This window comes from Hemibagrus wyckioides, linkage group LG06, assembly GCF_019097595.1.
Source record: "Hemibagrus wyckioides isolate EC202008001 linkage group LG06, SWU_Hwy_1.0, whole genome shotgun sequence".
NCBI classification, from domain to species: Eukaryota; Metazoa; Chordata; class Actinopteri; order Siluriformes; family Bagridae; genus Hemibagrus; species Hemibagrus wyckioides.
In genome coordinates, this window is record NC_080715.1 from 6,737,440 (window position 1) to 6,764,945 (window position 27,506).

The 27,506-nt window shown below is 35.8% G+C and overlaps 2 protein-coding genes across 8 annotated transcripts in view; one reads left to right on the plus strand and one right to left on the minus strand.

The window, feature by feature from the left end:
- gulp1a (GULP PTB domain containing engulfment adaptor 1a) overlaps positions 1–16,647 on the plus strand; it is a 144,697-nt gene extending 128,050 nt beyond the window's left edge. For 4 of the 7 annotated variants that reach the window (XM_058392930.1, XM_058392931.1, XM_058392932.1 and 1 more), the window contains 9 exons: positions 2,519–2,590; positions 3,208–3,306; positions 4,650–4,787; positions 5,557–5,673; positions 5,846–5,932; positions 6,044–6,268; positions 7,637–7,766; positions 10,348–10,442; positions 13,734–16,647. In XM_058392930.1, the coding sequence (XP_058248913.1) occupies positions 2,519–2,590; positions 3,208–3,306; positions 4,650–4,787; positions 5,557–5,673; positions 5,846–5,932; positions 6,044–6,268; positions 7,637–7,766; positions 10,348–10,442; positions 13,734–13,805 (1,035 nt within the window). In that variant the 3' untranslated portion in view covers positions 13,806–16,647. Of the gene's footprint in view, positions 1–2,518; positions 2,591–3,207; positions 3,307–4,649; positions 4,788–5,556; positions 5,674–5,845; positions 5,933–6,043; positions 6,269–7,636; positions 7,767–10,347; positions 10,443–12,301; positions 12,313–13,733 lie in introns of all 7 variants that reach the window. The other 3 variants (XM_058392934.1, XM_058392936.1, XM_058392935.1) reach the window with 3 other exon arrangements.
- Positions 16,598–27,506, minus strand: part of col5a2a (collagen, type V, alpha 2a) — a 36,781-nt gene continuing 25,872 nt past the window's right edge. The window contains exons 33-54 of the mRNA XM_058392929.1: positions 27,392–27,490; positions 25,899–26,006; positions 25,763–25,816; positions 25,356–25,409; positions 25,223–25,276; positions 25,065–25,118; positions 24,770–24,877; positions 24,567–24,620; positions 24,387–24,440; positions 24,140–24,301; positions 23,639–23,746; positions 22,833–22,940; positions 21,961–22,014; positions 21,721–21,828; positions 21,555–21,608; positions 21,287–21,394; positions 21,036–21,089; positions 20,817–20,924; positions 20,072–20,378; positions 19,772–19,950; positions 18,813–19,055; positions 16,598–16,796 (exon numbers count right to left, since the gene is read on the minus strand). Coding sequence (XP_058248912.1) covers positions 16,650–16,796; positions 18,813–19,055; positions 19,772–19,950; positions 20,072–20,378; positions 20,817–20,924; positions 21,036–21,089; positions 21,287–21,394; positions 21,555–21,608; positions 21,721–21,828; positions 21,961–22,014; positions 22,833–22,940; positions 23,639–23,746; positions 24,140–24,301; positions 24,387–24,440; positions 24,567–24,620; positions 24,770–24,877; positions 25,065–25,118; positions 25,223–25,276; positions 25,356–25,409; positions 25,763–25,816; positions 25,899–26,006; positions 27,392–27,490 — 2,379 coding nt within the window. The 3' untranslated portion in view covers positions 16,598–16,649. The remainder of the gene's footprint in view (positions 16,797–18,812; positions 19,056–19,771; positions 19,951–20,071; positions 20,379–20,816; positions 20,925–21,035; positions 21,090–21,286; positions 21,395–21,554; positions 21,609–21,720; positions 21,829–21,960; positions 22,015–22,832; positions 22,941–23,638; positions 23,747–24,139; positions 24,302–24,386; positions 24,441–24,566; positions 24,621–24,769; positions 24,878–25,064; positions 25,119–25,222; positions 25,277–25,355; positions 25,410–25,762; positions 25,817–25,898; positions 26,007–27,391; positions 27,491–27,506) is intronic.

Here is a 27,506-nt window from a genome sequence, read left to right on the forward strand (position 1 = left end):
CTTTAGAGTGAAATATAATCTTCATTAGCCTTGTCATGATACCATCAATTAGACCATATCAATTATAGTATTCCAAATACCTGCAGCTAGTAAAAAGCATTAGAAATTCATCACACAGTGTAAAAAACTGTAGATTGTTATGGAAAAGTGTTGAATTTCACCCCCTCTGGTCGAATTCTGTCATTGCATGCTACAAACAAAAGAACATTTCTTAACATCGTCTAGTTCATTTTTATCAGCGTTATAAATACCTTCATACACATGCACACATTTAGATCCAATTCAAAGTCTCTCTTGAAAAGTTATAACACTAATGGTTCTCTGCCCAACTATTTAGTATTATGCAATTGCTGATAAACTCCAAGTATTCGTAACTCTGATACAGTAAAATTATATGCTACAGTTAGGGGAAAAAAACTTTTCAGAATATAAAAACTATATAGCAGACTAGTCAAAACTCAAAGAAATAAAAATGCAAGCAGACACCCCGACTCTCTAGCCAGCAATAATGAGTTCTCTAGATCAGCAACTGGCTAATGATACAAATTCCCAAACAAGGATCAATTATTTGACTATCATTCGCTAGATGTCCACCAAATTACAGGACAAATAAATGCTAACCTGTTCAACAAAAAAAATCTAATACCTCACCATGCTTGATTTCCATTTTAAATTTTCACCAAATTAACACTGTTAGGGCGCTCAAGACTAACATGGGATGGTGATTAGTTTTATAATATCACCCAAATATCCTATTATGTATTAGAGTAAACCATATGATTATAGTATAGTTAAGTAGCCTTTTTTGTCACATATACATTACAGAACAGTGAAATTCTTTCTTCACATATCCTGTTCTTGGAGGGTTGGTCTCAGAGCGCAAGGTCAGCCATGATGCAGCACTCCTGGAGCAGGGGGGATTGAGGGCCTTTGTCAAGGGCCCAACGGTGTCAGCTTGACAGTGCTAGGGCTTGAACCCGATCCTCCGAACAATAACCAAGAGCCTTAACCACAGGTTGCTACCTATGTTCTCAGCTGTAGACCATGATAGGAGGAAATGAATTGACCCACAATGTGAGCCCCCCCCAAACACAGTGCAAGTTTGGTGAAGATCAGATGACATCAATTTTCTTAATGTGTTTTTTGGCCAAAAAATTCACTGTAATCCGATTTTCACAGTAAAACACAGTACCACATTTAACAGTGTCCACGTATTTAGACCTATTTTATATGGGAACATGATGCTGTTTGAGGTATTTGACGTTATAAAATATTAATAACATATGTCATACAGGGTTACAGGATTTGTATTGTGACTCACAGAAGCTCAGGAATATAAAGGATTTTTTCTTCCTTGAAATATATATTATATATTTAATCAAGTGGACTATCGCTTTAAAATGAATGCAGACTAGATTGCAGTCATATACATTCCACATTTCTGAGCAGATGGGTGACATGATCTTTTTCTCTCCCTATATGCAAAATAAAACACCAGCATGATCATGTATTCACAAAAAAACTTGAGATGCTTTAGAGTTTTAGTCTTGAACTGTTTTTTTTTTTTTTTTTTTAAACATACTGAACCTTCAGTTCTCAGCACTAATTATTCTCATTATGATTAGACCACATGGGCTGCAGACAAATTTGAATATGTCTCACTCCATTAATTGGTCTGCAGTATCTCATAGTTTAATGTTTCTCACGCAGACTATTTTTAGCGAAGTATGAAAACATGTAGGAGATGAATCACAGCTGCATCCAGAAAGAGTGTTACATTACACCTGTTTGAGCATCACTGTGCTGGCTGCCTGTTTAAAATGGAATACATCTGCAGGATCTACAAAGCCCTGTAGCTCTAGCTTTGTGTGCTGTATTCTGAATCCAGGTTTACGATCATTAACCTCCTCCGCAGCATAGAACATCCAAATTGTAAAAACCCAGAAGCTTTTAGTTTTTAAGCTTTAAAATTCAGCTGTTATTACTTTTTATTTTGCTTTATGTGTCTTGCTTGAACTTCCTTCTTTTTCACTATAAAATGTATTCCATAGTCTGTTATAATTGTTGCCTAAATGCCATATTTAAATTAGGTTCATGACATCTGATTTATGGCTGAATTTCTGCAACATGTTGGAAGCAAGGTTTTTGTAAAGCTTTTGGCCTTGTGGTTCAGTGGTGAGATGGTTTGTGTTACGGCTTCTCTGGATTCAACTGGTGGTTTTCTGAAGAGCACAACAGCAGCTCACAGTGGCCACCCATGTGAACTGTAACTGCTCAGACACTATTATTATTACTAGTATTATTATTATAATTATTGACTGAAATTTGGGGATGAGGAAAAAAAAATCTTCTGTGTGCCTGGTGTATGATTAGTTTGAACATTATAAAGAACAGTATGGTCTTATAGCCCTAATATCAGCTTTACACTTCCCTTGTGTCATACTGTGCTGAGGCTTTTGTATGTTTTTCTCTTCTCACATTGTTTACTGTTCAATGATTATTATTTTTTTGTCCTCAGTTTCTGGGGAACACAGAGGTTGATCAGCCCAAAGGAACAGAGGTGGTGAGAGATGCAGTTCGAAAACTCAAGGTTAGTGAGTGCTTAATGACTGTTTAGGACATCCTCACACTGACCTTATGCAGACACAGCCAAGAATAGCTGTCCTAAAACTTGTTTACCTAAATGAATGGTGGTGCCAGGAGTGCCACCTGTTCTCTGTGTTCTCAGTGTTCCTTTAGAGGCTTCAATAAATGGTGTGTAGTGACAGCATATGTGCTGCTGTTTTTTCCCTGTTATGTAAACTAGTCACTTCTGTAAAGCTGCTGTACAGATATTAATACGGATGGATGGATGCTTACATGGATGGATGGATGGAGAACTAAAAGGAAGAACCTATTACAATTCTAGATTGAACCTTTATTAAAGTAGCCATATACACTATTCTTTCACTTTCACATTCATGCAGTTATCCAATTTATTGTGCTACTGCATGTGATTAGGTGAGTAGATAACCGCATGAATTTTGCAGGTCTGCAGGTGAGCCTAATAAAGCCAATGTCTTGTGTAGATAGTACCTCATAATGACGGATGGGCAAAAAAAAGTGCATAATTGTCAGTGTTATATGGGTTGTTAAGTTTATATACAAGCTGTTTTGCTGTGAGTGTAAAGTTCTTGCTCGGTTTCAAACACATTTTGATTTATGCAGTTTCAAAGACATATCAAGAAGTCAGAAGGACAGAAGATCCCCAAAGTGGAGTTACAAATCTCTATCTACGGAGTGAAGATACTAGATCCCAAAACAAAGGTGTGTTTATATCAATCTGTATCTGCTTATTTCTCTCTCTCTCTCTCTCTCTCTCTCTCCTTTTTCGACTAAGCCCCTATGTGGGCAAAAGAGAAGTGAGCATTCATATTGATTTTTATTCCTTTCCATTCATATTGATTTTTTATTTACTGTTTCTCTCTGATACTTATCTGCAGGACCTATCTGAACACTGCCTCACTCAGAGACAGCACTTGTTAGTATCTTATCTTTTAGATTTATCTCTCCGATATCTAAAAGAGGTTTCTTAAAAGTGAGAACTGTAAAACACCGTTTGGCTACCGCTTTCATCACCCTACAGCACCTAGTGCAGCATTAAATTCAGACACACTTATTGTCTATATGATCCTTTCAAATGGATCAGTGTGCAGATGCTCAATGCATTGTAGCTGATACAGGAACAGCTGGTGTGCTTTCGTCTTTTAATAGAATTTGCGCCGTGGTTGTATTGATGTCTGTTGTCGGATAGTTCATCTTCTACTTTTCCCCCTTTCTCCTTTCTGAATCATCACTTCTCTTCAGTACAGCTATGTGCCTCATGCTGCAGAGTTTTTCCTTTAGTTATAGCTAACACAGAGCACTCCACAAACCTGAAATAAACTTCAGATGAGCTTAAAACCATGGTGCTCTTATTTCACTGCCAAGTTTAAATGTCTAGGAATGAGCCCAGTGGTGAGTGACTCCATTTTGTAACAGATGAAACATTTGGGGGCGCACTGATAGAGGAAAATAATCAGTGATGTGGTCATGTGATTCAGCATTACTTACATGTTATTTACATTTATATCATTTGGTAAACACCTTTATCCAGAGCGACTTGCATTCATCTCGTTTTTTTTATACAACTGAGCAATTGAGGATTAAGGGCCTTGCTTAGGGGCCCAGCAGTGGCAGCTCGGTGGTACTAGGATTAGAATTCACATGTCCTGTAATGTTTTATTCTTATTATATGACAGCAAAAGCTAATATTGTACATTAAAACTGACTAAAGAATTGTACATGGGTGCTTTTCATCCATTTCTAGTTGCATTTTATGTTGATTATCTGCAAAACAGATTAGTTCCTGTTATCATTTACTCTATAGCAGCTGCTCACCAAATGCTTGATGATAATACAGAAAAAGCGGCTTATCAAGTTACCCTGAGAAAACCATGAACATCAAACTCCTCTGTCCTAAAGACTTTCCATCAAAGGAATCTTTTAGTGGACCTGGGATTCAAACTCACAACCTGTCGATCAGTAGCCCTACACCTTGACCTCTAAGCTACCACATCCCCCAGTTGCTGCTTTCATGTTATTGATTGAACTACTTCTTCTCTTCACAGGAAGTGCAGCACAATTGCCAGTTGCACCGGATATCCTTCTGTGCAGATGATAAAACGGACAAAAGGATATTCACGTTCATTTGCAAAGACTCAGAATCCAACAAACATCTCTGCTACGTGTTCGACAGTGAAAAATGTGTAAGATGATACACTCATCGCCCTTTATTCTGATTGCATGGCAGAAACAAAACTAAAAATGCGTTGTGGGTTTAGTGCTATGGCTGGTTTTAGAGTTGAGAGGTAATGCGTCATGAGGAGTTAATTCTGAAATTTCAAGCTTTTGGAGAGTTAGCCAACAGTTTATGGAACTGAGATATTTATTTACTATCATTTTCTCATTCAAATATCATTGTATTCATGTATATTATATTATATTATATTATATTATATTATATTATATTATATTATATTATATTATATTATATTATATTATATTATATTATATATGTTAGGTTATATTATAATTGCCCTATTGTGTTTCTTACATTGTATCACATTTTAAAGAAAAAAGATGACTTTTCTTTCTTTCATCTATTTGTACTATCCCTGATTTTTTTTTTTTTAATTTTTTTTTTTTTTTTTTTTTTTTTGTAGTAGTATCAAGGCAATTGCTTATATTTAAAGGTAGTAGTCTAGACTGTATTGAAAACCTCTATTGAAGAACAGTCTGTGAACCTCAGAAATGGCCATGGACTTTGTAAATATTGATGTAACTTTTGAACTCATGTCAGCAAATCAGACTGAATACAACCTACAGACTGAAAATGCTATTTCAAAAATGTTACAGATTTGTGATTATGCCATTATATCACTGCAAATATAATATGTAATATATGTAGAAAAGTACTGCATTGTATTAAGACAACAAAAAAGGCCTGTGTTTCTCCTGTACTTTTTTTTTCTTTAGGCAGAAGAGATCACTTTGACTATCGGCCAGGCGTTCGATCTAGCGTACAAAAAGTTCTTGGAGTCGGGAGGGAAAGACGTGGAAACGAGGAAACAAATAGCAAGCCTGCAGAAAAGAGTATGCTTTAAGATCTTCTACTAAACCACTAAGGGTTGTAGTCCTCAGACATATCCCCTGTAATGACAAATTGAAAATTGTTTTCCTCCCAAAAAAAAAAAAAAAACCCTTCTCAGCTTACATCTTGAGGAAAATACTTTTCTCTGCACAGTCTTCACTTTTCTCCACACAGATTCAGGAGCTTGAGACTGAAAATTCGGAGTTGAAAAAACAGTTGCAAACCCTGGAGGAGCAACTGCTCATCGCTCAAGTTCCTCCTGTAAGGACTGCATGGAGTGTGTGTGTGTGTGTGTGTGTGTATATGTATGTGAGAAAATGCTATGTACTAACTACTTAAAATCTCTGAGCTATCTGCTCTCTTTTCCTGCAGTTGCTTCACATTAACTCTACTAACGAGGCCTACATGCTGCAGAGACCCTCGTCTCTCTTCTGGTGTCACAATCTGACCTCCTTCTCCTGTCTAGAAATCTCTTCTGTCACACTAACGCCAATGAGCTCTCCTGACTCCAGCGTATCGGCTGGAGTTTTGACTCCTCCTCCCTCCAAACCTGCTCTGCCAAAGCCTTTGACTGGAGCAGGTCTCCCTCGGCCAAGAGTAATAGACAAAACAAATCCAAACATTTTACTTTTCTTTTTTAATTGTGTCACTAATTTTCTTTTCTCTTTTCTGTGCTATAGTATCATGCATCTTTTCTGTACTGTATATAGTATTTTGGCTCTGTTTTCTAAGTCAGACTTTCAAAGTTCAGCCAAAGAAATGGGTTTATTCACTTAATCTAGATTTTATCTCTTATTTTGTTTTATTTTATTTTATTTTAGAAATTTTAAAATATTTAGAGTGTATTCCAAGCATGACAGGATGTGCTGTTATAGAATAATAATTACACCATGGGATGGTGTGATTCAGCTTGATATACATGTATAGTTTTATTTAAACATAGTTTTTGTTTATTCTGATTATATTAAATACCAGCCACCCAGCTGGCTCAGTTTAAGCATGTAAGTTTGTTCATGTAGACTTCAAGCCACAGGTTTTCAGTAGAGGAGATTACGTTGGTAGTTGCATGACACTGACATTGTACATTGGCTGAGAAGTGCAAAACAAAATAACAAATCTGAAAACAAAATAACAACAAGTCTTAAGAAGGACACGGGTATGTGTAAGACAAAATTAAATGATTAGATTAAACAATGTCAGGAATGCTATAAAAGCAGAGCTGCATTCTTATATACACACAAATCCACTTTCTACTGCCGTGGCCTGCTGTACTTCCTGTATATCTTGAGTGATATATGCCTCTTAGCCAGCTGGAAAAAAAGGGCCCCATATTTTCCTAAATGCATTAGGAGAACCCCTTAATGAAAGTTTAATCTTTTTCACTTTGACCAAAAAAATAAATCTCTAATCCATTAAGAAAGAGAGGAAGGTTTTGGTGATTTCCAATTGATCAATATTCTAGTCTTCTAGCAAGCAGAATAGCAAAGGCCAGGGCATCTTTTTGGATCATAGAAAGGAAAGATGTTTGGGGAAAGACCCCAATAAGAACATTTGTTGCTTAGTTTTTTTGTCTGTTGTTTTGTTCTCTGTTTTGTTTTGCACTTCTTGGCCACTGTAACTTTGAAAGTTTTCTATATTAATTTATGGAATGCTAAGGCATACAGTAAATGGCTCATTTTTAACCCCCTGGCAGATGCAACCAACAATTGCACTGAATCCTGGTAATTTTTAATTTTTTTTTTAATGCCCATAGTACTGAAGGACACGGTATATTCGACTAAAACATTTTTAGCTGTTTTATACCTGAAAATGCATAGAGATAAAGCTCACTCAATTGATAAAGACGAAAACAGTTATTATCTTATTCTAATGAAAGAATTCTAATAAAAATGATGTGGTAATATGCAGGGGAACAAACTCAAATTCTATAAATACTGATTTTGTCACTGCTCATCTTTTTGGCAGGGTGGAAATAACTCCAGTGTTCCCACGGATATTTTCGACATGGTTCCGTTTTCTCCAGTGGCGCCTCTGGTTCCACTCCCAGCCAGTAATTCCTCACCTCCTCCACCTCCAGCGAGACCGACCGAGATCAGTCAGTTTCATTTTACTGAGAAAATCATTTTACTATGACCTTTTACTCTACCCTGTATTTGTTTTATTAATTTATCTTTGCATGCTGTTGCCTACACATATTGAATTATACAGCTCTTTTACATGACTGCAGTATTCTCCTAAACCGTCTTGTGTAGTCTGATGGCAGGCTGAACTCCATAGCAGCTTTCTATTGGCCGCCCAAGAGGGAGTCTGACTGATATAGAGCAACCAGTTACAGTTTGTTTTGTTGAGTGTCATGTTTAGAGGAGTGAAAATGTAAAGTCCCTACAGACTTTTCATTTAAGAAAGTTATGCAAATTAATGAGTCTGTGAACGTCACATCATTTGGAGAAGCCTGTGTTTAGTTGATCCTCTTAAGCTCCCATCGTCACAGCTGTAAACACAACGGCTTCCTTCATGCATGAAGGAAGTACAGCATCACGATGGATTTGTTTCCAGGTTAAAAAACGTGACACCTAAAATCTCCAAAAATCCTGTAGAATCTCTAACCCATCAAGTGACACCTGCAAAGCAGTTAACAAAAAAATGTAACAGGATCAACTGACCTCAAGCGATCGCAAACATTTACTGCTAATGTTAAAGACTGTTAAAATATTCTGAAGACTGTAGTGATGACATTTTGATGTGAATGAGATTACATTAAATTTGCCATGCATAATGAAATCCGGTGTAATTGTTATCAGGACTACTAAAGACAATATCTCCACATCCTCATACACCTGATTTAATTGTGTTTGTTAAACAGTTCAGGTGACCATTAAAGCGTCCATCAAGAGCCACGAGCCATCAGCTAGAACCGTATTTCCATAAGCTGCAGCTCTATACATATTCATGATAATGGTTGGACAGATTATATACTCTGATGTGCTCTATTATACATTACTGATTAAATTTGCAGTCAACAGATTAAAGGACTAAATCCTCTCATTACGGTATTTTAGTCATAGCGCAGTCCTGATTAGATGGCATTAGTTTTTCATCCTTTTCTGATAGAAGATCTGATGGTGAAGCATAGAATGGGGTTTAGTGGCTGCTCAGTTAGAATATTACTGAGTTTGTTACTAAAGCAAATGTCAGAAGACATTGAAATGAATCACATTAAAACATGTTAAACATTTTTCAGTTGGAAAATTTGTAGGTCCTAAAAACAGAGTAAGAGCTTCTGTTTTTCCCTCACCATTTTCCAGCAATATTTAACATTATTTTAATGAGAATTCCAGACATTGGTAGAAATGCAGTCAAGCAGTTGTGCTGAGAGACTTGGCTCAGCTAGTCAGTGAGCTTAGAAATAACGAACACAATGGCAATATTAGAATGAAATTTGATGCTTTGGAAGCTGATCAGGGTGAGTTGAGAGTACAGGTAATGAGGTGAGAGAGCTGGAAAGAATGAAGCACTAATAGACTAAAGGGCTGCTGCGTCACTCTCTACAGGCATTGTGGGTAATGTAGGTAGGTAAATAGTTTTGGTAAAGTAAATAGAGTTCTGGAGGTTTTTTTTGCCACTGTTGCCTCTGGCTTGCTCATTAGGGCAAACCAAAAAGTCATGTCATTATCTCGTAAATAAATCTTGGCCAGTTGTTCATTTTAAAAACTTTGCAAGTCATTCAGGGTGGATTCTTTAAATTTGAGCATTTCACTTAAGTAAAGATGTCTGTTTCGTTCAATCGGAAGCCGTGAAACTTGAAGAAGCAAAATATGTATACAGTGGAACCTCAGCATATGAATGCTCTCCCTTATGAATTTTTGCCTTAAGAATTTAAATTTTGCAAGAAATTTGCATTGTAATACGAAGCATTTTCAGCATGCGAAAGAATCGAACTGAACCGAACGCTGGCTAAGTTGCACGTATGTCCGGGAGCCATTCGTGTTAGTGGAAAGCCAAGATAAGCAGCGAGTTTACGAATTTAACATTTTTATTTTTAGTCAGCGAAAGCTGTTTGGAAAGATTCAACCCACGATACCAATGTTGCCGTCAGCATGCAGCAAGCTAGGTGATCTTTCAGGCGTTTTTTTTTTTTGTTGACAGATTGGTGGTGTGGGTGGTCTATTCTATTTTTAGCCCAAGCTTGGTGGCACGACTTCCTGTGAGGACCCTTGACATTTTTTTTGTAAGCAGCCATACAGTTTACATACGCTTCATATTGGTAATATTGGTCATATTTTTGGGTAGCTGGAATGGATTATTCAATTCAATTATCTGCATTTATATTATTTCTTATGGGGAAATTTGTTTTGCAATACAATTTTTCGCCTTAAGAACTGTCCTCCAGAACGAATTAAATTCGTATGCCGAGGTTCCACTGTGTTTCGAAAAAAAATTAAGGGAGTTCAGGATTTATGTAAATGAACAAATATAAATCTGTTTATGACCTGTTATGTTTAATCCTGGACATCTTTGGTCAGTTGGTGCTCACTGTACAAACCTTGACTGTCGTCTTAAGCATTAAATAATAAAGCATTAAATATTTTATTTTGTAACCCTGGTATTGATTTATCATGCCTATATCAACCTTGTCAGTGTGTTTGATGGCATTATGTCCATGTTATGTCCTTCAGGAAGGGACCTGTTCGGGGCCGAGCCCTTCGACCCTTTCATTTGTGGCGGAGCCGACTTTCCTCCAGATGTCCAGTCGCGGCTGGATGAGATGCAGGTGACTGCATGTCTGAATTATGGACGAATAATTGTATGATGATAGGTAAATAAATTATTTCAGCAAATGGACTGCTGCACAGAGGCATGCACTGCCATTTGCACAGAGTACGGAATCTCATCGCTGATTTCCGTTCATATCAATCGGAGGAAAATCTCTTCCAGCGTTTCTCCATAGCCGAGTCATGGATCGTTATGAGGACCCGACTTTGGCACTGTGGCTGTAATTAATCTGAGCATGTTGTCCCAGCTGTGTCGATCCTGCTGTGACTCTGCTGTGATGTATGAATTTAGCCCTGATATTGGCCTGAACACCAGCTGTACAGAACAAAACACTGTTGTCTTTGATTTAAAAGAGCAGATGCATATGTTTAGGCATATGTTTAACCCCTTTAAGTCTCATTTCAATACAGAGTTCATCAGTCTTCCCAGAGATATTGTTGTGGGCGTTTTATTATTAAAAATAGACTATTACAGCAAGAAGAAGAAGCCTTTATTAGACGTCACCATTGTCGTTGAACTTCAAACACATTTTTAAATTTACAATACCACTTCAAAAATGTTACTCAAAAGTCAAGCGTGATCCTCCGCCATTTTCTTTGGCTCCCTTCTGATGGTCACATGATCACATCAACGATGGTGCGACTTCTGACATCTTTAGAGAAAACATATTACACATTGCTGCCATAATTCAGTTCAGTTCAGTTTTAAAAAAGGGCATAGATAACTGTAAAAGTGTGTATACATTATTTTGGGCCTCTCTGTATACAAGTCATACAGATGACAACAAATGATTAATAATAATGATGGGACTATTTTTCAGACAAGGATGACTCCTCCCATGGAATCTGATAGGAAATTATTGTAGTTAAGAGAAACAGTAATTAAAGGTTCACTGAGTATTTGGCTTCTCTGTGTTTAAGAGGTGAATTTGCATAGGGTTTAAGCTTAGATGAAACAGTCACAGCTGCAATCAGATACACACACAAACAAACACCTAACCAGTGTTTAGCACCGGTTGACAAATTTCATCGCAATTTCATCAAATATAGCATGTTAGGTCATTTAGAAAATGTTAGCACAGCATTGTTTCAGCTCTGTAGGTTCCTACAAGTCGCGTAGATTTCCTCAGTTTCTGATGGTAATCAGTTGTGTGTTAGAACAAAAACAGCACTGTTAAGAGGTAGATTATATCAGTTAATCTCGAAGGGAAAGTGTGTGAAGGGAACGTGCGGTGAATCAGAATATCACACGAGTAAACCACCAGAAGGGGGTGCTGTCTTACAACACAGCTGGGTTTAAATCATATTTTGAAGTCAATGATAGAGAAAAGGGGTGAAAAATGTGCCTTTCTAAATAGCAAAGAAGCTGCATGTAGTTTTCTGCAAATCCGGAACAGTTTGTATAATTAGGCAGAGCAAACGCTTGCACACATTGAAGTAATTTAAAAAAGAGAGAGAGAGAGAGAGAGAGAGAATTTTAACAAAACAGGTATAAAATCTGTGTTACTGAATTTTGCTAAATAAATTTGCACCTACCTGCATGGAAACTAAGCCTCTGCTTAGAAATTGCCTCTAGAAGTGAAATGTTTTCTGAGCAACATGGAACCAAAAAAATCTGCCACGTGAACGTATAAGAGAAATAATTCACTTAGGAACAAATATCAGCTGAAGAGTAAGACTGTGATATAGTCTGTGTATGTTATATCTTGTCTGCTCTGCTCATTAAAAAAAAATAAATAAATAAATAATAAATAAATTACAGTTTCAAAATGCTCCAGTGCAATAGGTTAATAATCGTTCCTACGAGCCGTATTTATAACACCTATGTTTTCTGTCTCTTTTCTCTTATCGCTGGCAGCGGCAGAGATGGTTTGTATTCTTTCGTTCTTACTTTTAAATTCATAATTCATTCCCTGCTGTCAAACTGTCCTGAACATTTTCATAGACATCAATCAAGTGGTTTTTGTTGTCGTTGTTTGTTGTCGGGGGTTTTTTTGTTCACATGTTAAAAAATTAAATTCAGACTTTTTCAAGTTAGGCCTGAAAGAAAAAGAAAAAAACAGTTCTCGTTTCATTTCATTCGTTTTTTTTCTTTTGTTTGGTTTTATTTATTGAATTTCAAGGCTTCTGTATTTTTTAAGCTGCCATTATTTGTGTTTCTTATGTGATTGAATCTGTTTTAAAACATTGACTGAAGAACAGCAGAAACTCTTGCTGGTATAAACCTGTGTCCAGACAGCTGAGGTCATACAGTAGGTTCATATCCCCCTTACTGAATCTGCAACATGTTAATCATTTAAAAGAAATCATATAGTGTCTGTTGGAAAGGGGAACATATACATATGCAGAAAATGCTGAAAATGTGTCTCGTAATGTACCACAATTTTAAAACAGACATGTTAAAAATGAAGTCAAAATATATGTTTAGGAAGAAAATAGAAATGTATCTTAGAAAACAATACGAAGACATTTCTTCAGTCCTGTTGGTGTTGTTCATAGTACATTAGATTCACCATATTATTTAATTAAACTGTATAATATTTGTCATGTTATGTAATTTGCCAATGATTTATTATTTCTTATTTATTAAATAATCAATAATTAATTTATTATTTTGAAATTCATTAAACCTTGAGGCATCATAATTTTGATCCATTTAAAATTAGATTCAGTCTGTGGAACGTTCATGAGACTAGTTAGTTTCAGTCCTGTTGTAAAGTCATTCCATCATCAGCTTCTCTTTCTTTTCTCTCTCTTGAATTTAACAAGACAGGTTACAGGTTAAAGCACAAAGCCCTCTGTCCTGAAGAATGAACTTTAGAATGGAAACGTTTTAAAACGAGCCCATTAATATAGTTTTTAATCATTAATATTTGCACTAAGATCTGCACTACTGAGCTACTGTTCTTACTCTAATTACTCTGATAACCTTAAAAAAAACGTTTTTATGTATTAAATACATACAGTGAATTTTGAGAGTATCAGAAGAAACATGCTAATAAGCAAAAGTCTGTTAGGTAATCTGTGCAGTAGTTGATAAAATGGATATATCACTATAGAGGAAAGTGAAATTCATATAATTTATCTAAAGATTGATTGTTTTTGTATAGTTTAATTTCTGTGTTTAGCCAGTTTCTTTGCTCATTATTTTGTCATCATTACACATAATTTAGATTTTTTTTTTTATTTAACTATTGTATTTGTATATATTATACTCACTGCATCATACTCATCACACTGTGTTTTTTTTTTTATTATTATTATTAATTCTGTTTGTTTTTTTTTCCTAGGAGGGGTTCAAAATGGGACTAACAGTAGAGGGCACTGTTTTTTCCCTTGATCCACTCGATGGTCGCTGCTGATGCCAAGAAGACATTTCTTTGTTACTTAACTGTTCGCCCATTTGTATTAAAGTGCCAGGATTTTGGGTCTACAGTCAAGTTGTCAGTGTTTTCATCATGAGATTTGTATGTATTTGCATTTAGTATTTGGTTTACAAAAAGAAAGTATATTAAAAAGCAGAATGCCAGATCACTATTTTTGTATGAACTGTAACAGTCATGAAAGTTTGGTGATGGAAGTGTGTGTGTGTGTGTGTGTGTGCAGGTGTGAGTGTGCACTGATAGATAATAAAACCGATGGTACGACCTGAGATGAAGGCTTCATTAGACACCATATTCTGTCATCGTGTTCATATAGATGTTGATCTCATTTTATACAGCTGTTGATCTTTTCATTTGTTCTCACACCAGACAAAAGTCCACTTGACGGCATGCAGCAGCATCTTAATTAACAGACTTACAAATACTGGAATATCAAACTTACACTTTGTTAACTATAGATTACATTTCATTCTCATTTTTTTCCCCCTTGTTACTCTCACCGGAATCATTGTAATATTTTCTTAACTGGACATTAATATTTTTGATGGATTTTATAACTCTGTAGCTGGATTGTTTGTGTAATAATGTGTACTTGTACTGCATATTAATTTGGTATTATTATCTATTTTAGTATATTCTTGCACCAGGAAGCACTTTGAAGAAAGAAAAAAAAAAGAATTCTGTCCATATATTGACCTGTTTTCTTTCCTTTTGTTTTGATTGTATTTTTTACTTTGTATGCAATATTTTAGCCTTTGCTGTTGTAGTCATTAAAGACAGTAATATGCGAGTTCTGAGGGGTTTTTTTTTTGGTCATATTTTGTTCACCAAGCATCCACAGTGCACAGTTTATGATGCAGTTGATCAAAAAGCAGATCTTTTTCCAAGTGTTGTGAATGTTGAATGGTTTATTTGGATGTAACATGGCAAAAATACTTCACAAAGTTGCACAGAAATCCTGAGTCTCTGCTTTCTTTCGCTCATTATCACAGCATTTTAAATGTTTGATCTCGTTAGCATCAGTCTGTCTTTTCAAATTTGTAAAACGATTCTTTAAAAAATTAAATGTTACGAGTTGTTGAGTTCTTTTTGACGGAAATCAAGAAGGAGTTGTGCGTCCTGTGAATTCTTCATCGTGTCTTCCTCAGCGACGGCATGGATGAAGCGAGCCGGAGTCATCTCGGATTCGTCATCCTACTGGAATGATCTGGGTAAGACTCTTTCTCTTTTTTTTTTTTTTTATTTTGTTTTTTTTAAAGAAAATTCTTTCTGTATAATTCTTCTTCGTGACCATGTCCCTCCATGTATTGTTCATATTAAGTGTATACAAAACATATATTAAATAACAGAGTTAAAATAGTATTCACAAAATAGTCAACACTGATATTTCATTAAAATAGTTCCGATTTTACACAGTACAACACAAAGACAACGGTGAATAATATATTTTAGAAGTACATTAGAAATTTGGAGAGTATTTCTGAGAGAAAACATTTTAATGGCTGATCGCTGATGTCAGTTGAAGTAAGATTTTCAGTCTTTGACCAGCAGAATTTTGAAAACAAACTAAAGAAATCTTAGAAAGGAGAAGATGCATCATATTAATTCTCAAATATGTACCAAATGCGTCAATCTTATGAATATACAATTCAGTTTATTGTGCTAAAAATATTTCATGCATCGAAAGAAAAGAGAAATGAATGGATAAAAAAAAAAAAAAAATCTTAACAACAAAAAGCTGGCCTTACCAAGCATATTAGTCAGACAAATAATCCTGGCACTCTAAACAACATTTTTAGAGACTTTTTAAAGAAATAAAAGAGGAAAGTGCAAGGCTGGTAACATGGAGCATGCTTTAGAAATTATGACTACTTAATGATTAGATTATCATGGGTTATTCTATATTATCTTTATTATTGTATTTACAATTCATGCTCAGGTTCTGCAGCAGTGGATCCCCAATGAATCCAGTGTGGTTAAACCCCAGAACATAAAATATGGCACAAGAACAACCCATGAAACTTTTAAATGAAACTGAGATTCATGATAGCAAAAAAAAAAATATATATATATATATATATATAAAACATGGTTTTAATGAGACGCTAAGTTTGTCAGTGTTGAAGAGATTTTATTTGTACCCCCTCACCCTGCTCTGTACCTTTTTATATTTCCCTGGGAGAAGTGTCGTGACCTAGCACCACCGACTTTGTCCCAGTTTGTAAAGACGAGGTAGCTTACGCTAATGATTCGATGTATTCAGTATTTAATGGTCAATTGCATTCAAACGTCATACAATGCAAATGTAATAGAATAGAGATATCAGTTTTAGGAACAGTTTTCAAGAGAAACCACTTTATAATGCCATAAAGCATTTCACCACAACACAAGTTTTTCTCTATAGCACCATGTGATTTGTTTCAAAACAAAAGTTTAAAATAAAAAAGTATCAGTAAAATTTTAAATGTGTTTCATTTCTAAACTGGTCTAGCCCTTTCAAATTGCTGGAATAGATGTCACAGTCTCAAACAGCAGTTGATGGACTGGAGTTCACTAATCTGTCTTGGTCAAGCCAAATAGATCCAAACAAATGCACTTTCTTGTTTAAATAGTTTAATTAAAAACTTACTAATAAGGGCCAGTTATTGGAAAGGAACAATAAATATCCTGCTACAGGGCCGGAACAGTCCACAGTACGTTATGTACAAGGCTGAGCTTGTCAGCAGTCAGTTCAAGAGTCTCAGGATTCTCTTCAATGCATCTTTGCTCGATTTTTTTAATTTTTTATTTATTTATTTATTTATTTATTTATTTATTTATTTTTTACAAAAAACAAACAGGCCCAATATCGATGCCAAACTCCTGATCCGGGCGACCAACGTCCACAGTGGCAATGTCCACGATAGGTAACCTTGCCGTTTTCTGTGTCCTGTACTCAAAAACTGTCTTTCCCCACTTATTGTTTGCTTGCTGTGAAAAGAGAAAGAAAGACAGAGTGTTAATTAATGTGAGACATCTATCTATCTATCTATCTATCTATCTATCTATCTATCTATCTATCTATCTATCTATCTATCTATCTATCTATCTATCTATCTATCTATCTGTTTATCTGTCTATCTGTATCTGTGTAGAAGTTTCAAAGAAAAGATTTAATATAATGTTGCATAAAAATGACACAAGTATATCTAATGCCTTGTTACTAATTTCTACACCTCAAATACACTTCAAACTGGAAGTAAGTTTATCAAGAAAAATATTTCAGACATTTGACTTTAATTTAATCAGTTCCCCTACTGTTCCCAATGATAATTCATTATAAATCCTACAAAAATTCAACTGGGGGCATAAAACGTTTAGAGCAATACTATAATACACATACACTGATCAGGCATAACATTATGAACACCTGCCTAATATTGTGTTGGTCCCCCTTTTGCTGCCAAAACAGCCCTGACCCATCAAGGCATGGACTCCACTAGACCCCTGAAGGTGTGCTGTGATAACTGGCACCAAGATGTTGGCAGCAGATCCATTAGGTCCTGTAAGTTGTGATGTGGGGACTCCAAGGGCCACACCTCGCAACTTTGAGGACAAAATGTTCACTTGCTGCCTAATATATCCCACCCACTAACAGGTGCCATGATGAGGAGATCATCAGTGTTATTCACTTCACCTGTCAGAGGTCATAATGTTATGCCTGATCGGTGTATAACTCAGATATAGATATCTAATGGTAGATGAACATCTTCAGAATGTTTTAAAGTTAAGCATCATATATGATCTTCATACTGTTTTCTTATCTTTCCAAATATTTCTACAATTTAGATTTCTGGAAACAACCCACATTATTAATCTCTTATAAGCCTGATCCTAATTAGAATGAAAAAGTAAGACAAATGTCAACTTTTCACAAGATTATATTTCATGTACTCAATTTTGCACTGTCTAAAATGCACTATTTAAATTCCATATGGCATAGTGAAATCTAAATGAATGTGAGAAATGTTGCTTCAGTTACTGTTGAAGTGTAGCAAATAGGAAAGAGGATTTTCACCCTGATTAGTAATCATAATTCTCTATCCCATAATCTGATGCCATCTAGATACAGAAGCCCTGGCCTGGAAGTTGTGGGAAAGTTTTGACTTGTAACTCATTATTTAATATAATAATAATAATAATAATAATAATAATAATAATAATAATAAATATATTTTATTTATCATTCATTTATTTGACATGTAATGTCAACTTGAACTTATTTTGAGTAATATCATGATCTCGGTATTTGATCTTTAAATGTGTCACCCAGTAATCTATCACTAAGACTAATTTATTGAATATTACCACATAATACTTATTCCACTTGCTGCTTCACAGTACGTAAGCCAGACGGTGCTTCAGTGGAATTCAGCTGACATGTTTGTCTAATGATTGTTAATTTAAACAGTCAAAATGGTGGTTATGACTACTATATAAAAATCCAACACTTTAGGTTTTATGAGTGAAAATGCACTGAAACATGATAATAAATATAAATAACGAATTAGTACATTAAAATAACTTAATAAATTAATTGTATAGGATACATCATGGAACTTTTTTTCCAAAATGGGCTTCTATATTCATAAACATTGTGATTTCCTTTTGGGTCTGGTTACTCTTACGTTTCCTTCCTCGTGTTTTTACTCACAAGCTATCGAGCTATACGAATAAAATGGGACTGTTATTATAACTAATCGACAGAGAGTGGAACTGGACTTCTACTGATAATTCCAGTCAAGAGTAGTGCAAATTTCTGAGAGATACTGTTTAAATAGCACATTAATCTATATATAATTCTACTCTTAATAAACTATGAGTATAATAAATATACTCATACTTTACTCAAACCTGAATATATATTCTATGCTCATAATTGTGGAATGTCAATGTGTCTGTTAATCAGCTTACATTTGGGGAAAAAAAACCCTGGGCTAAACTTACAGAGCAGCTGTCCTCCAGGACAGTGTATCTGAAACGATTATTTCCCTCAGCTTTGAGCTCTAAGTCATTGGAGGCCTTCAGAATGACTGCTTTCTTCAGGTTGCCAGTTGCTTCATCTTTGTAGCCCACAGTGTTCTTGCAGTGGTACGTGATGGTCTGCGAGGCTTCCTTGGAAAGCAGCCGAATGAAAGTCATCTGGACAGTGACCGAGTTAGCTGGCTGGTCTTTGTTTCCATAAGTGAACTAAAGAGAAACAAAGGACAGTATTTTTTCATATATAATATCATAACATTATTTTGCCTTCATAGTATAAGCAGGTTAGTAATGTTTGTTTAATTTACTGCCTATTATGTGCAATTTACACTGTAAAACACCAACCTTTTATGTAAGGCAAGACTCTAATGGGTAATTGTTTAACAATACAACAATAAATATCATATTTTTATAGATTCACGGTATGCAAATGCAATTTGTTAAATTAAATACACATATATTTGCAGACTTAATAAAACCAAAAAAAATCAACCTGTTCATGGCATTAAAATTCAAATATAAGTGAAGACACTTTGAAAAGAAATGTTTGATAAATATAATAATATTCAAAATAATCCAACAATAATAAATATTTTGGGAAAATTCTTCCAGAATATCCTTCTAATTAGGGTTAGGAATGATCATATTAAATTTAACGTAACTGTGTTTTATTTCCTGTTTTCACTCTATATATAGTTTATAGGGTTTATAAAGGACATTGCTATGACACATAAACTGATATAAAACTAATTTATTATTATTATTATTATTATTATTATTATTACAGTTTACTAAAATGTAAGTTATTCACAAATCTGGAAAAAATAGTTGATCTGGCCAAAACTGCTGCGTTTTTTGTTTTTTCTTTAATCTTAAGCCTTAAACTAGACTTTGTTTACAGTTGTTGACTATAAATGTTTACTCACATAAGTTCCACCATTCATGGATGCAAACCACAGTGGTTTGTTTCCTGGCATGCTCCACCATGATTTGCGAGGTATGCTGGAAGGTTCAGCTGAGATGCATGTTTCTCCAGTCTCCATATTACAGTACACCTTAATGGCATCCTCTGAACTTCCTTGGTTTGGATCCACCCAGTATTCACCTGTACATCACGTAACAGGACATTTTTACTGAATAGATATATATTGAAGTATACTGGGGGAAATTTAATATATTTATTCAACAGTTTAGTGGTATAGAGTCTGGGGCTGTGGTTGACTTACCACTCTTCTTCTGTGGATAGCACTGCTTAAGGTCCTCACATGTGCGAGCAGGGTGTTTCTTACTACCATCAGGGCTGCGCATACTATCGATTTGACTGCTGAGAGCCTTAAGGGTGGCCTGGACTCCTGGGTCGGCTTGGAACATATCTGTTGAATTAGATTTAGGCAGAGCCTCGTCTTCTGGGAATTCAGGAGGAGGTGGACCAGAGTCATAATCCTGAGGGCCTCCAAGCATATCTTCCATGACAGCAATTGGTGGTCCAGGGGATCCAGGTGGACCTGGAGGACCTGGCTCTCCAGGAGGCCCCTGAAAGATAAAAAAAGAAGAATTAATAAGCTAAGAATTAATAAGGCTCAATATTTTTTATAAACAATAGATTTACAGTTATATGGCAATATATATGCAATATTGCCACACTGGCTAGGAGAAATTTATTCTGGGCTAATAGTTTGTATGAATGGTCTTGACAAATGTCCATCTAATTCCACTTTGAATTTCAAAACTTCAATTTAAAAAATGTAAGCCTAGTTAGACATCAGGTTTGTTAATAGTTACTGCTGGTGGTTGTAATGGTAACACCAGCATTATTTTTCTGTAAGATTTTTTTTTAAAGTCACATCTAGAGCAAGAACCCTCCTAGCTTTATAATCACTTGATAATTTACCACTGAAAGCAAAAAAAAAAAAAAAACATTTTGCTCTTTTGCAAGACCATCTTAAATATAGTGAAATGTGATGTACATACCTCTGGTCCAATATCTCCAGTTATTCCTCTTGATCCAGGTGGTCCCATTGGTCCAGACTGTCCAATGTAACCCTCTTTACCTGGTGGTCCTATTGGTCCAGGAGGTCCCTACAGTATATAGAAATAGTGAGTACATCATTAAATATATTCCACTGTATCATTAACATAATCAACCTGACAACTTGCAAGTCAGTTAGTAAATAGGGAAAATGCACTTACTCGTTGACCACTGGGCCCAACAATTCCGGGTAGTCCTTGGTCACCAGTGGTACCCTGAATATATAGATCATTAGCCCTTTTCCACAGAGATCAAACTACATACAAACTACAACTACAAACTATGACTACAACTTAGCTTTTAACTCACTTTTACAGTATGCATTTACATTCATTTTAATAATTAGTTTTGGGCCTGAGGCATGGTAATGGTGTTTTGTGTTAATAATAAGAAGAATAAGAAGAATAATTACAGGTGATCCTGGAAGCCCCTGAAGACCTGTGTATCCCCTATGTCCCTTCTGTCCTCTATCTCCATGATCACCCAACTCTCCTTTATCTCCTCTTGGTCCTTGAGGTCCCTGTCAAAGGAAAAGATCAATTTAATGCTATGCAGTCCTTCAAACAAACAAAAAACAAATAACAGCCACAATGCAGCAGATATGATTGTGTTTACAAACATTTTTATAATGAAAATGTAAATGTAATATATATATTTTTTTAATAACAAAAATGTCTTACCTGGAGTCCTCTCTTTCCAGCTGGACCTGGAGGTCCAACGGGTCCTCTTGAACCCTGTCAAGAAAGTTTGTATGAATGTGAAAGGTTAGTGTATGGAATATAAAGTACACTCCTAGCATTAACACAGAATTGTTTTGGAATACAGTAAAGAAAAGATATTGCATACCACATCTCCTCTCTTTCCAGGGCCCCCAGTAGCACCAACAGGGCCAGCAGGACCAGGAGCTCCCCTTGGCCCAGCCAGTCCCTCTGGTCCTGAATCACCACGGTCACCCTAAAGAAACACCCCTAGTTAAATATAGACGCTTAAAAATTCACATTCTGTTGACTGATGATTGACTAAAAATGATCATAATCCAGTATACAGATGTTACAGAATTGAAGGTTCTTAGCTGTTAGAACTTACCCGTTCTCCTATAACGCCTTCCTTTCCTGGTGGACCATCAGCTCCAGCTGGTCCCTATTAGACAAATGGACAATGGGTTAATGGTTGTGTTCTTTGCCTTTTCTCTGTCTTGTTACCAACTTTTAATAACACCTTTTTTAAAATAAGACATTTTCTTTTAGGTCAAAACTTTGGTTTGTATGACAATCATTTATCAGTACATCATTCATGGTTTAAATAACTTGAAACCATAACAAGACTGCCAGAATTGTATTAAAATTTGCTAATCTAAATAATATACTGAAAAAAAGAAAAGAAATGCAGATAAGCATTTGTGGCACGATGTTCTCCAATTAGATCTGTGCTCTAGGTCTGGAGAAGATGATCAAATCTTGGATGGTCATTTGATCTGCCAGTCTGTGGAGGCCATGACTGTAATTCTACTGTCAGGGCGGACTATTACATCATGCTAGCCTTCAGAATTTCAGTAGCACTGGTTCATGTTTAAACTCATGTTTGAAGCCTAACAGAATCATCAGGAAAGTGTGACCTTTATCTTGAAGTGACCTAAGCTTTTCAGAGGTTACCTGATATTATGTTGGTCCATCTGGAGAACATTATGTTAAAAAGTGGAACTAGCACAAGCTTTTTTTTTTCAATACAGTAAGCATTAGTCCTACACTATATAACCTTTTCACCACTACAGTCAAAATTGTTCGTTTCCATGGCTTGTATTTCAAGATTGCTCAAAAATGCTAATGTTGCTGATTTGTCTGAATCAATTAAATTTAATATCCTGTTTGCCAAAGACATAATCAAGCAAAAAAAAAAGGTTTCCAGTAGTGTAAGTCAGGATAGCATTTTATGCCTGTGAGAATAAGGATTAAACTTACATCAGGACCGGGATCACCCCGAGGTCCGTTAGCACCTGGTGATCCAACTGGCCCAGAAGGTCCTTTGTCTCCTGGAGATCCTGAAGTTCCTGCTTTACCTGGAGGACCCTTCAAAAGATACATACATTAAAATATACAAGTGAGCCCAACAAGAGTATGAGGTCTCATTCCCTGTAATTATGTAATCTAGATCCTATATGCAGGTTATTACCTCTAAAGTATTTTATTTTGTCATAATGTTTAAATGTGATGGTGATTCATTTCAACTGTATAAATTAACCTCATTAACCATCAACTAAAATATCCCTTAAAATGTTCACCCCATTATGTACATTTGTATAACATTTCAAAGGATTAAACTTCAATACCAATGGTATCTAAAACAAACAAACAAACATATAAATAAATAAAAATAAATAAATAAATAAAGCCCCTTGTTACTTTTAAATGCTTCACACTTGCTAAATTACAATCAATTATATTATCTATTTACATATTGTGCACTATTAAATCTCATTAAACTATTTAACCAAAAACTGTAATTAATTTTAAATTTCATTAATATAAATATTTTAAACAATTTCAATGCATTTTTTGTTCTTTCAAAAATATTTTTATGATTATACATATATTCTTCATAGAAATGGGATGTCCATGCCAGGGACATAAAAAAACAACAACTAATATCTGATAAAATTAAAACTCAACATTTTGTTTATTTAACAAAAATATGAAAATTGTAAATTTAGTCTGACTTCATCATCATTTACATACTTATCGTTCTTCAATATGTGTAGGATACTTACAGCTGGCCCAGGTAGTCCTAGCATTCCACGCTCTCCTCTCTGTCCAGGAAGACCAACAATTCCTCTTTGTCCTGTTGTTCCAGCAGGACCTGGTGGGCCATCAGGACCCTAAACAGAAGATTTTGTATTCTTTTTTTGCTCTTTTACCTTACATGGCATTTCAGTATAATGCTACTGAACCTAATACAATCTAGTGGATTAGCATAAGCTATATATTGTATAAAGTAAATAATGCATAAATCTGCACATAAATCCTCTGTTCCAGATTCTACACATTATTATTATTTATTAAGTCTTACCATTTAAATTTTCTGTTCTCATGCCATATATGTATGTATGTATGTATGTATGTATGTACCGACAGCACCTTAAAAAAAACCCACAACAAATTCCTTGTGTGTCTGCGCATACTTGGTGAATAAAGCTGATTCTTCTGATAATGATATTACTCCTTGATTAGTTATTAGCATTTAGTTAACATTAGCTTCATCAGAAACTCACAGTGGGTCCATCCTCCCCAGGATCCCCCTTGTCTCCAGGGCTTCCAGCAGGCCCAGGTTGGCCTCTTTCTCCTTGGCGTCCTGGTGGTCCATGATCTCCACGAAGTCCAGGTGGACCCTCTTTTCCAGGAGGACCAACAGGCCCAGGCTGACCAAGAGATCCCTAAGTGACAGAAAGATTCACTCAGTACTTTTGCATTATTTGTATTTTAAGCAGTGTTTTAATTCTATATTATTGGCATACTCACAGGTGGACCTGGTGGTCCGACTTTACCAGCAGATCCAGGAAAACCAGTGGGCCCCTGAAAAATGTAATATAATTGTTATTTTGAAATTGGTAGCTTAAAAGCAAATGATCGATATCTACCATTAGTGACTTTCAAGCTCAAAGGAAGAAATGCCATAAGCGTATGCATATGTAAACTTACAGGAGCTCCTTGTGTCCCTCTGCCACCCTTTGGCCCAGCCACACCAACTGGACCCTGTAAACACATATTTTATCATGGTCACATTCGGAAAAGTATTATTACGCATCACAGGCTTTGGTGTGTGTATATATGTATATATATATATATATATATTGTATTGTATTGTATTGTATTGTGTATTGTGCATTACACAAAATACTTACCATAGGGCCTGGAGGTCCAGACAACCCTTGATGTCCGGGAGATCCAGCATCTCCTTTTTGTCCAGGCTCACCTGGTTCTCCTTTCACTCCAGGCTGACCATCAGGACCCTGAAAGTGACATGAAAAGGATAAATTTATTAATATACTGTCAAGTCAGTTCATTTTTTCAAACTGACTATTGACTTTTGTCAATTACTCATTCATTTGGTGTGGAATCAATACAAAAAAGGCTGTGCTCCAGACTATGATTTTAGCATTAAATTTTTTAATTCTTAATTTTTTCAAATCAACTTACAGGTGGTCCAGGAAAGCCTACAGGTCCTGTAGGCCCAGGCTCACCACGGGATCCCTGAAATACAGGTACAAAATTTATTATAATATTTTTAATGTGTTCATATTTTATGCAACTGAAGTATATTAATTATAATATTTAAAGCCACAAAGGTGACACACCGGCATTGCTCTTGATCCATGAGGCCCAGGTGGTCCTTTAGGGCCTGGTTCTCCCTGTAAAAAGCATATATTAGATACTAATGGGTTCTAATATGGTATAGATGAGAATCTGTGGTACTTCAGATTTATATACCTTTTCACCACTCGGTCCTGGAGGTCCTGGAGGGCCAAGTGGTCCTGGCAGTCCCTGTTAAAGAAAGATAGATTATGTAATCACCACTTCATGCATTTAGATAAATGACCTAAGAAGATAAGCACTCTGTCTAACATTGGGCAAGCTAATGCAAGCCTCTTAAAGAATTCCTTTATCATTGTTCAGTCAGTACACACACTGAGCCAACATTCACATCTGGCTTTATGTCAGATTCTATGTGCTCAAAAAGTCAAATGTATTTTCATTTAGTCCTTGTTTCTTTTTTTTTTTTTTTTTTTAAATGTAAACCACTGCTGTATACATAACAGGGAATTCTTCAATGAGCAAGAAGTATCATGACAGAATAATGTGAGGTATAAAAGAAGGAATAATCTGGTTTATCTTACTCTTGCACCATCATTTCCAGAAGTACCCTCTGAACCTTTCTCTCCTATTGAACCCTGTTAAGTTGAGGGGAAAAAAAGTTATATATTTGCAAAATATAACATATTACCTTAACATCTGTTTAATCATTTTACTTACTCGATCACCCTTAGGACCAGGAGGGCCTGAGACTCCCCTTTCTCCAGGCATTCCTTGAAGACCTGGAGGACCCAGATCACCAACAGTACCAGTAGGCCCTGGACTTCCCTGTGAACAATGCATTACCACTGGAGAATGTAAATCATCATTTCCTCATGGGAGAATGAATGAATTGAGAAAGTAATTCCAGTGGTTTACAGTGATTTTTAGCACAGGTTAGGATATTTTCAGACTCAACACAAAACAGCTTATTTAATTAATTAATAATTGTTTAATTAATTAATTCATCATTAATTAATAATTAATTTTTAATGCTTTTTGTAATAAACAATTCCTACACAATTCAGTGGAGTCTGTTAACATTAATCTTTGGTTGTTAAGAAACATGGATGAAGATGGGTATTCTATAGACAGAACTATAATACATTTTAATAATAATACATTTTATTTATAGACGCCTTTCTCAACACCCAAGGATACCGTACAATGAGTTACAAAACAAAGCACATAGAAACAATACGACAAAAAACAAGCAACAATAACAAAAAAATACAGAAGACTGTGACTGTGTGAGAGGGCAAGTAAGATTTAGGAAGAGTAAGCAAGCTTAAACAGGTGAGAGTTGAGTCTAGATTTAAAGATAGACAGAGAGTGACGGTTACGGATGTCTGGAGGTAAAGAGTTCCAGAGCCGGGGAGCAGAGCAACAGAAAGCCCTCTGCCCCATGGTGGCGAGACGAGCAGAAGGCACAGAAAGATGAAGAGAAGAGGCAGATCTAAGAGAACGAGAGGGAACATGAATATGGAGAAGATCAGACAAGTAAGAAGGGGCAAGATTGTGAATAGCTTTAAAAGTGAGAAGAAGAATCTTAAAGTCTATGCGAAGCTTGACCGGAAGCCAGTGAAGCTGCTGCAGAACCGGAGTGATGTGGTGAAATGAAGGAGTTTTAGTGATGATACGAGCTGCTGAGTTTTGAACCAGTTGAAGATTAAGAAAAGAGATTTATGAGAGAGACCAAAAAGAAGGGAGTTACAATAGTCAATACGTGAGGTAGCAAGATTGTGAACAAGAATAGCAGGAGCATTCTGTGTAAGGGAAGGACGAAGACGCAGACCAGGTAATGTTATTAATATGTGATTGAAATGAGAGTGTACTGTCCAGGAGGACACCCAAACTCTTAACCTGAGTAGAAGGGGAAACAATAGAATTGTCAATAGAGAGGGAGAAGCTATTTATTTTAGATAAAGTTGATTTAGTACCAATTAAAAGAAATTCAGTTTTCTCACTATTTAGTTTGAGGAAGTTGGAAGAGAACCAGGATTTGAGCTCATTAAAGCAGTCTAAGTGCCTAAGTGCCTAAGTGTAACCATTTTAGTTGTTTAAATCCGGGGTATTAGTACTATTTAATTATTGTAATGTGTTCACAGATGTGTATATTAAAGATATTGTCTTCAAAAGCAGCTCAGCCAGTCAGCTTTTAAAGTCATATTTACCTTTGGCCCATCTGGCCCAGGTGCTCCAGGGATACCCTTGGGTCCTTGCAATCCAGGAGGCCCAAGCTCTCCTCTTTCTCCTGGAGTTCCACGTTCTCCCTGTCAGATATGTACA